The sequence below is a fragment of the Sorex araneus genome, chromosome 1 (assembly GCF_027595985.1).
Source record: "Sorex araneus isolate mSorAra2 chromosome 1, mSorAra2.pri, whole genome shotgun sequence".
NCBI classification, from domain to species: domain Eukaryota; kingdom Metazoa; phylum Chordata; class Mammalia; order Eulipotyphla; family Soricidae; genus Sorex; species Sorex araneus.
In genome coordinates, this window is record NC_073302.1 from 401,403,484 (window position 1) to 401,421,061 (window position 17,578).

The 17,578-nt window shown below is 37.0% G+C and overlaps 1 protein-coding gene across 11 annotated transcripts in view; it reads left to right on the top strand.

Moving 5' to 3' along the window:
- Positions 1–17,578, top strand: part of MAGI2 (membrane associated guanylate kinase, WW and PDZ domain containing 2) — a 1,445,467-nt gene that overhangs the window by 1,196,953 nt on the left and 230,936 nt on the right. For all 11 annotated transcript variants that reach the window (XM_055133467.1, XM_055133407.1, XM_055133431.1 and 8 more), the window contains one exon: positions 12,976–13,614. In XM_055133467.1, coding sequence (XP_054989442.1) covers positions 12,976–13,614 — 639 coding nt within the window. The remainder of the gene's footprint in view (positions 1–12,975; positions 13,615–17,578) is intronic.

Below are 17,578 nucleotides of genomic sequence, written 5' to 3' on the forward strand. Positions count from 1 at the left end.
AGAGAAGATTCACATCTGCCAAGTCTGTTTCCCTCTTAACAAGTTAGAAGGGCTCGTCAAACCTTGGACCAGTGTGTAGCCAATATACAGTCACATTTTTAGCACAGCACATTTGTTCTTTCTGCCAGCCATTTTATGAGGCTCAGCAACTTGATGCTGCACCAGTTCAGAGATCCATATGGGAGAAATATTCTGGCAGCTTTTGTTTCAGCCAGGCAGCAGGGGCTCTGTAAATTTTCACATGGAGAGTGAAGGAGTAGATCAACATAACCTAATATCTTACACCCCCAGCTAAGGGTTGCTGATTGGCAACTAAAGCATGCTCCAGAATACTCCAGAAATAGCACACAGGATATTTAGGATATAAGGGTGAGTGTCTCCCTAACTGCACCGTCTCACCAAATGACAATCTCCCACCCCCTGTCTGGATACTCAAGACTAGTGCCCATCTCATATTGGAGCAAATAGTACATTCTTTCAAAAAGCTATTAAAGACAACTGGAGAGATAGTACAGTGGCCTTGCACACAGTTGACCGGAGTTCGATCTCTGGCATCCCATATAGTCTCCTGAGCACCGCCACGAGTAATTCCTGACCGCAGAGCCATGAGTAACCCCTTAGAATAGAGAGAGGGAAAGAAAGAAAGAAAGAAAGAAAGAAAGAAAGAAAGAAAGAAAGAAAGAAAGAAAGAAAGAAAGAAAGAAAGAAAGAAAGAAAGAAAGAAAGAAAGAAAGAAAGAAAGAAAGAAAGAAAGAAAGAAAGAAAGAAAGAAAGAAAGAAAAAGAGGGAGGGAGGGAGGGAGGGAGGGAGGAAGGAAGGAAGGAAGGAAGGAAGGAAGGAAGGAAGGAAGGAAGGAAGGAAGGAAGGAAGGAAGGAAGGAAGGAAGGAAGGAAGGAAGGAAGGAAGGAAAGAGGGAGGGAGGGAGGGAGGGAAGGGTACACGACACACACACACGCATACACTTTCACGTGGCAGAAAGCAGTAGATAAATAGGTCAGATAGCAAATATACACACACAAAAACACACACACATTTTTCAGCTGTCAGAAGGCAGCAGTTTCAAAAGAATAGATGCATCAATCCTTTTCTTTCCTTTCCCTGTCAACCTTCCCCTATTCCACCCCCACTTCCAACCTACCCCCTTGTTATTCATTCTTTTTCTTGTCAGAACTGCTGGCAATTGATAGTGCTGGTCGTGCAGGATAGTGTTGGGAAGCAGGTCTGTGGATAGTTCTGGGCTCCTCCCCATCCAGCTGTGCCCAGCACCACAGGGGGAAGTTTTATAGGCACTGATACACTAGGTGAGACTGAGGTCAGGGAAGCTCAGGGTCATGTCAGCCCCCCAGGAGCCATTTGTTAAAAAAAAAAGAGATCATGCTTGTACAGGAGTATAATTAATGCTGTTTGGAAACAAGTATGCTTCCTTCTTGCTGTACATGTGAAATGATTACTTTTTTTCCTACAAGTTAGATCAGATTTGAGGGTGGAGCAAGGGCTGAATGTGGTGGAGCGTATTTCTATGGTGCATCTGCCCTCTGGTGTGCTCATGATCCATAAAAGAGAAGAAAATTCTACTGTACAGTTCTCACCTTGCTCTCATAAACTTTTATGCCCTGCTAGGAGCATTACGATATTTTAAAATCATTTTGTTTTTACTTTCTTTTAGTGAAATTGTAAGTTCTCTTTGAATATAAGAAGCTCATTTCATTTTATAGGGTCCCCCTGATAGCATGTAAATGGCCTCTTTACTAAAAGCTTAAAATTCATTACATTGTTTTCAGACAAATGACAAATTCACTGACCGTTTTATGATATTGGGTTCCTAAAGTGAGCAGGCTATTTAGAATGCTTCTGCTCTTTCTCTCTGCTCTTTTGCAAGGAACAGTGTTTTCTTCTTTCTTTTTGCAGCTTTACTTATAGTTTTAATCTGAAGTGTTGTTTCATCTTTGCCAGATCAGCAAATAATCAGTGCCTTTAGATTCCCTTAGAATGTATTTTCTTTCTCCATTCTAAGGAAGTAAACTGCAAGCATTTAAATAGATTTTACCACTCAATGCCAAACACAAAGAAAATGTAAATAGATTGTCCAACAAATTCACATCTGCCAGGAAATAATTGTTGAATGCATGCTGATTAGGCATAAAAAATTTTAACCAAGTTTTTAATTAGACATCTGCACCAGGTCATACAGTTGAAATTATAAAATGTGATTAAGAAGTGTTTTATTTTCCTTTTGAGAAGTGGCTATGCCAACATATTGGTATCCTTTATCTGTAAATAGAATTGGAGTCACTGGTTGCTTTGGTAGAAAATCAAAGAACCTTGGTGGTTAAGCCCTTGGAGACTTCTCAGTAACCTGCTTGCCAGCTCTCTTGTCACTTCCCAATTACACAGACAGTAGAACCTCATTCTCCCCAGGCACGGAACTCTTAAAACTGCACTCTCAAAATTATGTTTTCTGACTTTTTCGTTTTACATTGAAAGAGAAGGAAAAGGATATTGCTTGTGCAAGAGTACGCTGCTTTTGACACTGTTTAAACTGAGATTTATGTTTTACGGTGGTTAGGACCTTGTGAGTTATCATACCCCACCATCTTTCAACTCAGCATTCTCACAGCCCTCTTCCAAACAGCATATTTTGGAGGGCTGCAGAAAGATTGAGCTATTGCAATGGATTCCCCTGCTTGCAATTATTTGCTTCATTGATTCCCTCCATTAACTTAGCTAATCAAAAGAATATTGCTGCTCATCTTCCAATTTTCATATTCGGGAATTAAAGATATTTTACCCAGTGTTCTGACTGATCTGAGGGACACAAAAGTCCCCAAGTAAAATAGGTCCTTACTCATTGAAATTTTAATATTTGTGGAAAGTCAATTATCAGTGTGATTTTAAAGAACTTAATTTCTTTTAGGCTTGGTTTCTAGATGTATAAAGTACAGATAAAAATGCTACCATATATGGCTTTTGTCAGGATTAGGCAAGATAAGTGTTTGTAAATGCCAGAAAAAAATTAAATATGTTAAAGAGTAGTCACTATGACCAGAGGAGTTCTACATTAAATTTGTGTGGTTAAATATTTGGACTGAAGAATTAGCTTTTAGGGGATGGAGCAATAGCACAGCGGGTAGGGCATTTGCCTTGCACATGGCCAACCCGGGTTCGATTCCCAGCATCCCATATGGTCCCCTGACCACTGCCAGGAGTGATTTTTGAGTGCAGAGCCAGGAGTAACCCCTGTGCATTGCCAGGTGTGACCCCAAAAAGAAAAAAAAAGAATTAGCTTTTAGAAGAAGAAATTCATATTCAATTATTGGTAATCAGAAATATGGTCAAAAATGTAAAGCTGACTCAAAGGGTGACTTGTCAAAACTGATAGGAACAAAGTCAAAGAGAAGGAGACTGGAAAAGAAGGGAAAGTGTACAGCATGGGGTGGGGCATGATCTGAACCTTGGATCAGTGGAAACATAGTTGGCAGGGGAAAGGTGGGAGAATGTATACTAAGAGCCTCCTAAATTGTGCAAGAGAATTGGAACTCACGTTCCCTCTGTGCAGGCACTGAAGGGTATTAAGCAGAAGAATATTAGAGAGTCTGGTGCGGACACCAATTTGATAGACAAGCCAGTGGAAGGTAGTGCCAGAACTGTGTAGCCACCGCGAATAATTGCCTTGGCTTACAAAACAGTCACACTCTCCTGATTTCAGAAGAAGGGATTTATCAGCAATCACAGGTTACTCCTAAAGATCAGTATAGGTTAAGACTAAGTAGTCCCATAATCCCACAGGCTCACTTATTCACGCGATCTGCTAGGCTTCCTTTTCCTCAGTCCCTTGTCTCTCCTGCTACTAAGGAAACCCAGCTAAGGCTGACAGACAGTTGCAGAAGTGCATACGATAGGTCCTTATCTCTGTGGTGGAAATGAGAAAAGAAAGAGAGGAATCAACAGAAAATATAATAGTTGGGGAGAAGGGTGAGTGGGCAATTGGTGGAGGGAAGTGGACACTGATATAGGGATTGGTGTTGAAAAATTTTATTCCTGAAACTCAGTCATGAAGAACTTTGTAATTTATGGTGGATTAATTTTTTAAATGAGTAAAACAGAAAATAAAAGGGGAAAAATATAGTAGCTGAAATGTAGAACCCAAGGGCTTTGGGACTTAAAATAGCTGAGAGAATAAAATGCCTTCTAGAATATCTGTTTACATTTTTTATTTTCATAACAAGGTGCCTAAATATATTAGTGTTTGAGCATAATAAGTCCTTGGTGAAAATTAACAAATAAATATTGGCTGAGCCCCAGAGATGTGTTGTCAGTACTATCATAGGTTTGGTGTCAGAGCATAAACCTCAGAGTCTCAAATCAGTATTTTCTCCATTATATGACAACTGGCTTTATTGTTTTATTTTTCAATGGTTAAGACATCTTTTGAATTAATGTTATGTATATTATTTATATATTCACATGGCTGAGCTTGGCAAGCTACCTGTGATGTATTGATATGCCAAAAACAGTAACAGTAACAACAACGTGCTCTTCCGTGTTGCTGGAGCGAGCAGAGGCCTTGGGCTGCACTGGCATGTGACAGGGACAAACGAAGATATCACTGGTGCCGACTCGAGCAATCTATAAACAAGGGGATGATAGTGATAGTGATATTATTTATGTAATTTTTACTCACCAATGTTATACATTGTATATTATGTTGTACTTAAGAAATTAAAATTTCTTCTGATGGAGAAATGTGTTAATCTACTAACCCTTTCGTTACCTAAGTATTTGTTTAATATCTCTGCATAATTGGATGGATGTCTATAATAATTCTATCTGCAAGACATGTTTAAAGTCAATAGAACCATAGTAAGGTCTAGAAACTTTAAGATAAGTTCTCCTCCAATTAGTAACTACATTTTATTTTAAAATAAATTTTATTCCTGAGTTCATTTGGGAATTTTAGAGACTGTTTTAAATTATTCCAATGCATGCTCTGACTTTATGAGTACATAGACAAATTTTCTTGATTCTCATGAAAAAAAAAACTATAGGCACAAGGAAAATTTCTGGCATCAGATACACAAAACCCTACAACAACTTTGCCAGGGAGTCAGAGAAAGTAAGACAAGGGCATCTCTTTCTGAGGGTGTTTATACCCTTACCTTTTGCAGTTTGTTAAGAACATGACACAGGGGCTGGAGCAATAGCACAGCGGGTGGGGCATTTGCCTTGCACGCGGCCAACCCGGGTTCGATTCCCAGCATCCCATATGGTCCCCTGGGCGCAGCCGAGGGTGATTCCTGAGTGCAGAGCCAGGAGTAACCCCTGTGCATCACCAGGTGTGACCCAAAAAAGAAAAAAAAAAAAGAAGAAGAAGAACATACCACAGTCTACCATCCTGTGTACCATACCTACCCCCATCCCTGCTATACATTCTTGGGGGAGCGTGGCTCTGTCCATCTGATCCCTCTTGCCTCACCATGTTGTGTTTTCACTCCAGTGGGGCATGAGGAGTCCAAGGACACCTTGGAGGCTTTCTTGTTGGGGTTCTGTGCTATCAGATATGAAGGGGGCCATATCTGTACTCTAAAATTGCTGTGAGCAAACTGTCTAAACATTCATCAAAAGCTCAATTGTTTCTTGTTTAAAAAGTTAAAGTCATAATGCTTCATCCTAATTCTTAGATTCTTTTTGCTTACTAATATTTACCAGTAACTCATTTGTAGAGTTTAGGGTTTAGAGTTTAGATACAGGATCCTCCCGAGAGCTAGTAAGGAGCTTAATGTTCTTGCCTTGCTTGCATTGGGCTGGTCCGAGTTTGAACCCTGACAATATCGTATATGGTCCACCTAGCACTGCCAAGGCTGATCCCTGGTCACAGAGCCAGGAGTCACCCCCAGAGAGCCAGGAGTCACCCCCAGAGTACAGAGTAAAGAGTGGCACCTACGGCAGGGCCTAAAAGCAAAATAGGGGAGTATTTTTATCTTTTTATCTTTTGGGGGGAGGGGGATTCACACCCATTTGTGTTCAGAGCTTACTCCTGCTCTGTGCTCGGGGATCACTCCTGGCAGTCTCTAGAGACAACATGAGGTACTGGGAATCAAACTCATAGGCGTCACATGTAAGGCAAACACTCTACCCACTTTACTCTCACTGTAAGCCCCCCAAAAAGGATTTTTAAATAACATTTTGATATATATTTACATGTATAACTTTATGATAGGTGAGAAAATTTTTCAAAGAACAACCCAAGGAGAAACAGCTTCAATTCTAATTCTTTAACATACAAAAATGATTCACTGGGAGACTAAATTTTATCAAGAGTAATTATTTTCAATCTCATTTAAGTAGTGAATGTCACACCTGCTAGACTACATGTCAAAATTTATTATGTTTGTTGGTATTGTATAAGAATAAAAATGAATAGTCAATATTATAATAAAATTTCCAATTAATACAATTATATATTATTATTATAAACAAACTAACAGAAACTTCAGGAAATAAAGATTGACAAATTTTGTTAGATGAAGGGGAAACCAAAAATAGTAACCCTTCAGTGTAGAATGCATGTAATTGGTGGGATAAGAATAGCTAAGTTATTTTTCTTTTATCAAAAATCTATATGACTTGGGAAAACAGCAATTAGAATCACTAAAAGCAGAAAATTTAGTTATGAAATATATTACATTTCCTTTGACTAAACTTTTTAGTGGTTCAATATTGATTTATCCTACATAACAAAGGAGTTTTCAATGAACTAATCAGAGTGTTCTAAATATTTGTGTAGAAAACTTCCAGAAAACAATGAAACCTGAGGTGAATTTATAGTCACAAACATGATTAGAAGCAATCTGAATGAAATTAGTAGAGTAGGTTACCTTTGAAGAAGTGAATTATGAATTAGCTGGTAGAAAGAACACTTTGAACTAGAGGCACAACACAATTCTACTAAATGGTAATGAATGGCAAGTTATGAAATGTAAACAATAAAAATGCCAACATCTTAAGAATGAATATTGTGTGATAAAGACATATAAGTTGTGAAGACTGTTGATAAAAAATGTTTAGCACTCTAGATATTAAGTAGATTGAATTTATTAGAGAGGACTATGGAATGTAATTGGAGTATAATTACTAGAAGTGTGGTTGACAGTATTAAGAAAGGTAAATAGCACATAGTGACAAATGTTAAATAGGAAGACCACAGTGACTCAAGGATGTGGAAGCAGAGGAGAGAAGTATAAAAAGAAATCCATTTTAATCAGTGCTTTATGCATGCCCTATGCTATATGAAATGATGAAGTTACCTAAGAGGAATTCATATTTTGATTTCCATAACTAAGAAAGAAACCAATCATCTTAGAATATTTTCTCATACAGACCAGCAGTTTTAAAACTCCTGCTTCATCAGTTGCATTGTCCTTCATTTACAAATTGAAATCACATTATGGAGAATCAGTTCATTATGAGACCAGTCTTCTGGGAATGCCAAGCTCATCAGTCACAACAAATTTGACCAATAGTTTTGGAATCAGCAGCCCTAAAATCATCTGTCCTCAAGGTGGCCTAACCTGCATGTTCATATAGGATACAATTCTGAAATGCTTCAGGCATTATAGCCATAAAAGTATGTATTTGACTCTAAAATAAATGAATCAGGGACTGGAGCAATAGCACAGCCGGTAGGGCATTTGCCTTGCATGCGGCCAACCTGGGTTCGATCCCCACCATCCCATATAGTTCCCTGAGCACCACCCCAGGTAATTCCTGAGTGCAGAGCCAGGAGTGCAGAAGGTAATTCCTGAGTACAGATCCAGGAGTGACCCCTGTGCATCGCTGGGTGTGACCCAAAAAACAAAACAGAACAAAAAGCTTAAAATAAATGAATCATCTTCCTTTTGTGGTGTGCTTTCCTCTGATAAATGTAAAGTATTTTCACAAGCATGATTTCATTCTCACAGTGATCCTACAAAGGAGAAAATGGAGAAGACATTTCAATTACCATTTTATGAAAGAATAAACTCAGAAATGGGTAAATCAAGTTCCTTCTTATGAAGGCCAACAGGGTTAGAGCTGAAGCCAATTTTTCAAATAACGTCTCATTCTATGCTCTTATGTCCAGGCTATCCCAGTACTTGGCCTGGCATCAGTAGATGACATATACCAGATAGTTCATATTTTATTTCATAACATATAAATAGCATTCACACAGCAAAATCTATAACCCAATCAGTTTTACATGAACACGGAACTGTTTCCTTACATCTCTATGACTTTTGACATGTTCTATACCCCGGCATCTAAATATTTTTAACATAGACAGTTGAATATCATAAAGTTGTGAGATTATATATCCCTAGATAACTAAATAATCATCTTTTATATTCAGAAATTTTTTGTGTATTCCATAAAGTTATTGTAACAGGGTCCTTTATCACTTGCTTGCTTGATGACTTGAAAAATTGCTCTAGATGGAAAATATACATACATTTTTAAAGGCACTCTTATTAAGAACCACAAATAGTTCTTATTCCACTTCTAAATAGAAAGATCACATTAAAACTCAAAAATAGATAACATTAATCACTATAATTCAAATAACTACTCTTTAGACCTGGCAGGAATCCTTGAGAGCTTTGAACAGTAGCCTTAATTCTTTTTTTCTTATAAATTTCTGGCTGAGTAGAGGAAAGGATAAAGCATGGTTGGGGACTATGGGATTTGTTAACACTGATTAAAGTTAGGCAGCGCCTTAGGGGAAATTGGCATTTGTTACCTTCCTGCCTTTTACTGGCCCATTAAGAAACCTGAATTCATTCTTTATTACACCTGTGGTGTAGACATCTTAGTGGGACTGTTCTGATTTTATAGAGGGATATAACCAAGGACAGATGATAATTACTAAAATAGCAATCATCTCAAATAACAGTTTGTAACTTGAAACTCTTCTCCTGCATAATCTCATTTGCGATTTTCCATAGAACAATAAGTTGCTGCTATTATTGCTCCTCACTGCTTATGAAGAATATGTCATAATAGATTTAAGCTAGTTTTGAAAGTCACACCTTTTACAAGTGATACAGTTGGAAATCATATTCGTGTCCTTTGACTTGCTGTACTATTTAATGTCTGCAACACTAAGAAGTCTCCCAAATGGAGCGGAAGGCCTGAGAAGAGAGCTCAGACTGCATGCTTTGCATGTACTAGACCTCAAGTCTGTAGCCCTGCACCACATGACACCTAGAACTGACAGGTGTGGTCCCCAGCACCATTGAAAGTTGCCCCGAAAAACCCCAGTGACCGCCAACTTCCAGAACCCAATGAGAAGTGCAGGGAGGAGGGTTCAGTGATGGCAAACTCCAGGCCTCAGGGGATAGGGGATGGGCCGGTCTTTCTCATTGTCCTATCCCCATGGGACCCTGGAAGTCATGCCCACAATCTGCCTCCAGCTGCTACTTAAGTTCCTTAACAGTCATGATCCAGAGACACAAAAGAATCTTCGAACCAAGCAGCTCCCGTAGAGATTTCTCCAGACCTGAATTATTTAAAGTTTTAGAACTCCAGGAGCGTGCAGCCATTCTTGTGGCCACACAACATCTTATGCTATTCACAGCAAGCAATACAAAAGAAAGTATGGGGGAGATTATCTGCCGTAGAGGCAGGGTGAGAGGTGGGATGAGGGGGATACTGGGGACCTTGGTGGTGGAAGATGTGCACTAATGGAGGGATGAGTGACCAATCACTGTATGACTGAAACTCAAGAGGAAAGCTTTGTAACTGTATCTTGTGGTGATTAAATAATAATAATAAAATAAAATTAACATTCTGAATTTTTTTTAAAAGTAATGTGGAGTTCATGCCCAAGCCAATCAGCTTAATCAATGGCTGAATAAATAGCAGCACTCCTACACTAAAAAACAAAGTGCCCTGGTGGTACCTGAGCATCCCTCCCCCCACACTCCACCAATATAAAGTGGCAGGGCCAGAAAAGTAGTCACTGTGTTAAGACACAAATCAACACTGGTCAGGGCAACTTTATAAAACAGTAAAATGAGAGATATAGTAACACCAAAACAAATGACAACAAAATCTCTAAAAGAGGCTCATCCTCACTAGCATCCAGGAAAGGCCAGTAAAACCATGATCACAACTATTAATGAAAATTCAAGTTCAGGAAGGTCAGGTATTGTGTTCAATGGGAAGCAACTGAAACTTGAAAATACCATAATATGACTTATTTTCTCAATTGTTTGTCATTTCTAACACGTTGTTTATGATGGGACCCTATCACTTCTATGCCAAGATAAACCCACCCATCTGGCACAAGGATCATAGGAAAAGGTTCATAGCTGAATTATGTTTGTAGCCCAAAAAGTTCAGTGTCGACTAGCCAAAGAATTGATAACTGTTAATAAGTAGTGATGTAGTTGTCCAACAAATATTATATTATAATGAAAATTAATAGCTATCAGAATAAACATGACAGGTAAATTTTGAGGGGAAATGTTAAGAAATAATATGTAGCATTTGCAACAGTTTTAAAATAAGCAAAGTCTGGCTTTCTCTGAAAGCCCATGTTTTCTTCCTTGAACATCTATCTTGCGTTTTTTTTTTTTTTTGGTTTTTTGGGTCACACCCAGCGACGATCAGGGGTTACTCCTGACTTACACTCAGGAATTACTCCTGGCAGTGCTTGGGGGACCATATGGGATGCTGGGGATCGAACCCGTGTTGGCTGTGTGCAAGGCAAATGCCCTACCTGCTATGCTATCGCTCCGGCCCCTATCTTGCTTTCTTGCCTCAATGTTTCTTTGCTTATTTCTGTTCTAGAGAAGCCTGTATTCTCTGCCAAACCTGTACTTTCTGTCTTCCCCTCACATCTTTCTAAATACATTTCAATAAAAACTTTCCTACTTCACCAAAAAAAAGGAAAAAAGAAAAATCTATTTTAAGAGTTATTTTTTTAGGATAAAATATTACTTGGGTATATCATTAATGACAAGGTAGCTATGTTATTGAACGGTAACATACAAGTTAGACAGTAAACCTCAACTGCATGCATCATTTTCCTTAAGAAAAATCAGGAAGAAAATGCAAAGTAGAAGTATAGTGCTTGATGATAACACACAGCTATTTATTATTCTTTCAACCTTGTAATATGTAAACTATAACCTTAACCTTAAAAATTGAAGGCACATATGAGAAGAAAAATGTCCACCTGGATCAGATAATTCTGGTCATACCAGAACCCCAGAAAAATATAATGTTAAAGTATTCCCTACTTTATTTTACTTTAGGCTAACTGCCCTAACCTGTTGATGAATTACAGTAGCAGAAAATATATGCCCATTACTAGTCATTCTTGAATCCCTTTCAAATGTGTCAGTCCTTACACCAGCATTCTTTCTGCACTGAAAGGTGAAAATCCAGCTGACCAATTGCATACTCTGTGACATTTTTAGGATAAGATTTTTATCCTGGGTCCCTGAAAATACTTATTTCATTCTCCTATATATAAATCTTTCACACTTGCAAGCATTTCTCTAGAATTTGGGATGAGTAAGTGATAAACTAGTCAATGTTTTGATTGCAAAGTAGTCAGGAATATTATATGCACAGTTATTTTTTTAAATGCACTTAGGGGAGAATTTGTTTTATATCAGACATTTTACCTTAGAATTAATAAAGGCCAAAAACCATAGAATTCTGAATTTCAACTCTTGTTCATTTTGATGTTTGAGTTTTTGATTGACAAGAATGTTTAAGAAAAAAATCTCTTGCTATTTGTACTAGCCACTTCAGAATTACCTTGATAAATTAATGTCTGTTGAGTTACTTATTTGACAATCTATTAAAACATGTTTTTTCATCCCTCATATACTCTTCATACAGTCAGGCACATATTTATTTAAAAGTTTAATTCTCAAATTCTACAGTTTATTTTCAATAAGAAGCACTGGCTAAGAAAAATCATTTCACTTTGTCCAAAGTTAAACTTGTGACACATCTATAATTAAAATTTGAAGATAATTATCTTGAGGAAACAAGTTATCTTACATTTTAAGAAGGAAATGTTGTTTTCTGAATATTTTATAATGGCTAATATGCATCCAGGACATTTGTACTATTATAATGTCTAACTGGGGACTTCTGTAATTAGGATCATTTATTTGCAAGATATGTTAAATATCTTCTTTTAAACATATATAAATATCAAATTTTCTCAGATCAAAGGATAATTTATGACAGCTCCGAGTTTAAGAGCTAGAATCCAAAATCCCTTCCATTCTATTTTAACAATAATACACCAATAATGACTCACATTTATTGGGCATTCATTGTTGGTCAGGCAGAGTGCCAAGCTTGTTTTCTATAATATCTCATTTTGTTTTCACGACAGCTTACAAATGAGGACTCAAAGGAGATAGTTGCCTGATATCATAGATCTGCCAAGCAGATGAACCAGGATATGGACCCAGATCCTTGATACATAAATCTGTGGTCTTTACTTTTACTTGTGAATACATTCATAGAAACCTGCCTAAATAGAGAAAATGAATGGGATTTTCCTTTTCCATAAAAAATATATAAGTATATACATATATATACTTTCTTTTTCATCTAAAATACATGATCACTATTTCTCAACAGTATGAAAATTCTGGTAACTGAATTGTACCGAAATTGAAACTGAAGATAGAATCTAACCTTTTCTTTTTTAAAATGAAGTTGTCTTTGAACTTCAGGAATAATCAAACAGCATTTTTTAAGTATTCAATCATTATATTTGTTGGCAGACCTATTGTAACCTTGAGTCACCTACAGTGAGTTTAAATATTATTCTAATTGATTTTTCTCACTACTTACTGAGAAACAGCACCTCTCTTATTCTAGTCTCATAAATAATTTTAATTTCTCTATGTCAACATTAATTGAACTTACCTCATGTTGTCAATCTCTTTTTTTTTTCCCTTGCAGGTGATGTCATTGTCTATATTAATGAAGTTTGTGTCCTTGGACACACTCATGCAGATGTAGTCAAACTTTTCCAGTCTGTCCCTATTGGTCAGAGTGTCAACCTGGTACTGTGTCGTGGCTACCCTCTGCCCTTTGATCCTGAGGATCCTGCAAACAGCATGGTACCACCCCTTGCAATAATGGAGAGGCCACCTCCAGTGATGGTCAATGGCAGACATAACTATGAAACGTATTTGGAATACATTTCTCGGACCTCACAGTCAGTTCCAGATATAACAGATCGACCACCTCACTCTTTGCACTCAATCCCAGCTGATGGACAGCTAGATGGCACGTATCCACCACCTGTCCATGACGACAATGTGTCAATGGCTTCATCTGGGGCCACGCAAGCTGAACTTATGACCTTAACCATTGTGAAAGGTGCCCAGGGCTTTGGCTTCACTATCGCCGACAGTCCTACAGGACAGCGGGTGAAACAAATACTTGACATTCAGGGATGCCCTGGACTGTGTGAAGGAGACCTCATTGTGGAGATCAACCAGCAGAATGTACAGAACCTGAGCCATACGGAAGTAGTGGATATTCTTAAGGACTGTCCCATTGGAAGTGAGACATCACTGATTATCCATCGAGGAGGTAAGAGAAACACTGACCAAGAAATAAGATATGTAGAGGAAATAATAGGGCCTTTATAACAACATTGTAAAAATGGAAGTTTCATTGAAATTGAAGAAAATAATGCCTAACATTTTTTAATTTAGTCCAAGAAAGAAGAACAAAAACTATGACCTAAACCGTAATGAGTATTTTTGTTCTATCTCTAAAAATATGCAAATATGAGAGAAAAGTATGAGTCCAGCAACTTACATTTAAAATTATTTTGAGAATAAGTTCTTTCCTGTTTCATATTGAATATATTTTAGTCAAACTTTTAGTCATTAAAAACATATTTAAATGAATTTAGATGATAAAAATGAATCACCAAGTATAAATGGATTATTTTCTGAAAGTCTATTAATATATTAGTTATTGAGATATCAAACTGTTTCCCATTGACTTAGTTTAGAGGCCTGATTTTTTTCCCAGTAAAATTAATACACTGAGTCATGCTAAGGTTTCTCTGGAAGTGGAAACAAGCTCAACTCCTTGGAAACCCAAATATGTTTTTGGTATTCCCACTAGGATCTGCAAATCTAACCTTTCAGTTTTGTAAATATACTTGCTTAGTTCACTTCTTCCCCAGTAATAATTACGCAGTATGTATACCATAATTTGAAAAGAAAGTTTTGTATCAAATTTAGGGCTAAATTTTTGGACTGGGTATTTTAGGTAAAATATGGAAATGAGAACAGTGATATGATCTCCGTTGCCTGATCTTCTGTTGAGGAAGAAATTGAGACTAAACAGTGAACTCCTCCCTCATTTCTCTGCTATATCGCTCATGATTATCAATGAAACTGGGTAAGGGAGAGGAAGGAGAGCCCAGAAAGAGTAGATACTTGAAAATAGAGTATAAAGTAAAGGACCCAGACCAAATCCTGGCTTTTCACTTAACAATTTGGACAGTTAAGTGACTTTAGTTGACATAATAATCTGTTATTTGGAAATGAAAATATTATCTAACCTCAGGGTAGTGATCTTGATATAACAGCCCACCTAGATGCTCATACCTGTGAGTCTAAATTGGTACCAAACTTATAGCAGGGTTGGGGCAGAAGAACCAGCACTGGGAGGAACTCTGCATGAAGGACAAAGAAGCAGCAGACATATGTGATTATTTACTCAAAGCACTAAAAGCACTCTGTACGCTGCCAGTTTGAAATACAAAACTTGGCCAAAACAGAAGGAAGTGTGTTTTATGAATTGTCTGGCCTTCTGTACATGGTTTTCCCTGTCAAAGAGGTATAGGCATTTCTGACTGCATGTTAGAAGGAGACCCAAATTTGAGACATATACAAGCAGCACTACTCAAATTTTGCTATATTAGAAAGCAAAATTAATCATCTTAGACTTGACCTTCTAAAGGCATTGTTGCAAAATAGCATTTGAAAATCCTAATAATTAAATGTTGACAGAGTCTTGTAATATCTCTCTTTGCTTAAGAGTAAAATAAATATTCTTAATTACATAGCCATATCTTCATAATATGCAGTTGAAAATCAAATTTTGCAATAGGTTCTTGATATTTAAAAGGTACAAAGGAAAGCCTTTGTGGTGTCCACTGTGTGAGTCAGTGAGTCACGTTGAAGACATTTATGAACAATGGCTTTTTTTGTTTTTGTTTTTTGGACCACACCAGGCAGTGCTCAGGGATTACTCCTTACTCTGTTAAAGGCTCACTCCTGGTGGTGTTCAGGGGACCACTTGGAGTGCTGGGGATCAAACCCAGTTGACAGTATGCTTTCTGAAGCTGAATATATGTAGTATATTTGTTTAAATTACAACTTATACCTTTTCTGTAAATATCTACTGATCTCCCATATTCTACATTTTTTCCTTTTCATCTCTCCTGACCCCCACCAACCCCATTTAATCAAATATTTGAAGCTTTGTTTGCATTTTAATTATATCTGCGGATGAAGAACTTTTGTTATGTGTTGAATATAGAATTAGAGAATATAAGACCTTGTGATGATTAATATATTCCTGAGTAAACAAACTGTTGTGTTTCCCCTAATTCCCACAATTTTCATTTATCTATCTGAAAGTAATAGGAATTAACAACAAGGTTTTATGATGAAATTCACTTGATTATCTTAATATAAGCTACGCATAAGTGCTTATTGTCTCATTCAGACAAGGATATATTTTCAAGAGCAGATCCATAAACCTGAATTCTAATATGAAGATTATAGTTATTTGTTCATAATAATATAGCAGGATATTATTATTTGTAAAGTAATTGTGTACCTAATAACTTTTTAAAACAAATATTCTCTTATTTTTGAGACATGTGGGCTAGTATTTATTTATTTTTGGTGGAGATCAATGCCTTCTATTTAACACCCTGTCATATGTGGTGTGCTAATCTTGGTACATCAGTGGAGTATAGTATGAAATCTTTCACAGCCACAAATGTGACCGCATGCTCCAGGACTTCTAAAATTTTAAATAGGGTGATACAACTGGAGTTTACTTTGTGATCTGAAGGCACCTCTGCAGCTTGTGGCTCCCTCCTGAGATTTATCTGTGCGTTTCTGGATCATAGACAGTTAATGAGCCACCAGGCTTCCTGGAAGACAGAAAAATGAGTGGAGGTCACCCATTCCCAACTCTATGAGAGTCTAGAAATTTAGTAAAATAAATAATTTTAGAAATTATGCAATGAAAAGTAATTGTCATTTCTGTTTCAATCTTTCAATTCTTGTCTCAGATATAGGAGCTATTTTCTCATATATACTTGAAGAAATTAGTCTGTAAATACTATTATATGTAATGGACACTATTATAGTAGCATTGTAGCACTGTCGTCCCTTTGTTCATCAATTTGCTCGAGCAGGCACCAGGGACGTCTCCATTGTAAGACTTGTTGTTACTGTCTTTGGCATATCGAATACGCCACGAGGAGCTTGCCAGGCTCTGTCTTGCAGACGGGATACTCTCTGTAGCTTGCTGGGCTCTCTGAGAGGGACGGAGGAATCAAACCTGGGTCGGCCATGTGCAAGGCAAACGCCTTACCCGTTGTGCTATCACTCCAGCCCAGTGGATACTATTATACAGTCTATAATTATATGAGTGACATATATGTAGTGTATTTGATATAAATGCAGTATTAGGCATATATGTGTCATGCTTAAATTTTTTTCTATTTATTAGGGCTATTTTTAGTACATGTCATGGTGGTATAATTACATACTTAAAATTCACCAATTGTAAACATTCAATTCAATAAGTGTTTTTCAAGTGATAGTATATATTCATTATTTTAAGTTCCCCTGGCCCTGATTATTCTGAAGTACAGTATAATTTTGCCTTTCTAGACATTTTTTTAAAATGGAACCAGAATATATAATCTTTTAATTAATATATACTGCTTGAACTCACTCATGTTATTGCATATTTAAGTTGTTTCTTCTTATTAACAAATAGTTTTCTCTTTTATACTATACCACATTTCTTAATTCATTCACCACAGGATAAATTTGGGGAGACATCTTGTACCAGCTCTGGAACTATTTCCAGCACTGTAATTGGGGGTTACTCCGGCTATTGCTCAGGGGACCGTTTAGAGGCATAGATTAAAAGCAGGCCTCCCACATGTAAAGATGCCCCTATGAGCCTTCTCTCTGGCTCTGGCACATAGATATTTAAATTGATTTCAGTTTTAGCATTCTATAAATAATATTGCTTCAAATATCTGAGTTTTCTTTTCATGTTTATTTTTGCTTGGACTTTGTGACAAGATAATATTACCACCATAAAAATAAGGTAAAATTATTCTCTCTATTATCTTAGCTTATTCAGAATTTATAGTATTTTTTCTTTAAAAGGTTTAACAAAATTCACCAGTGAAGCTATTTGTGCTAGACTTTTATTTGTAGAAAGAGTATTAATGACTAAATCTATTGATTTAAATATATTCTAATCTTCTATTTCTTAT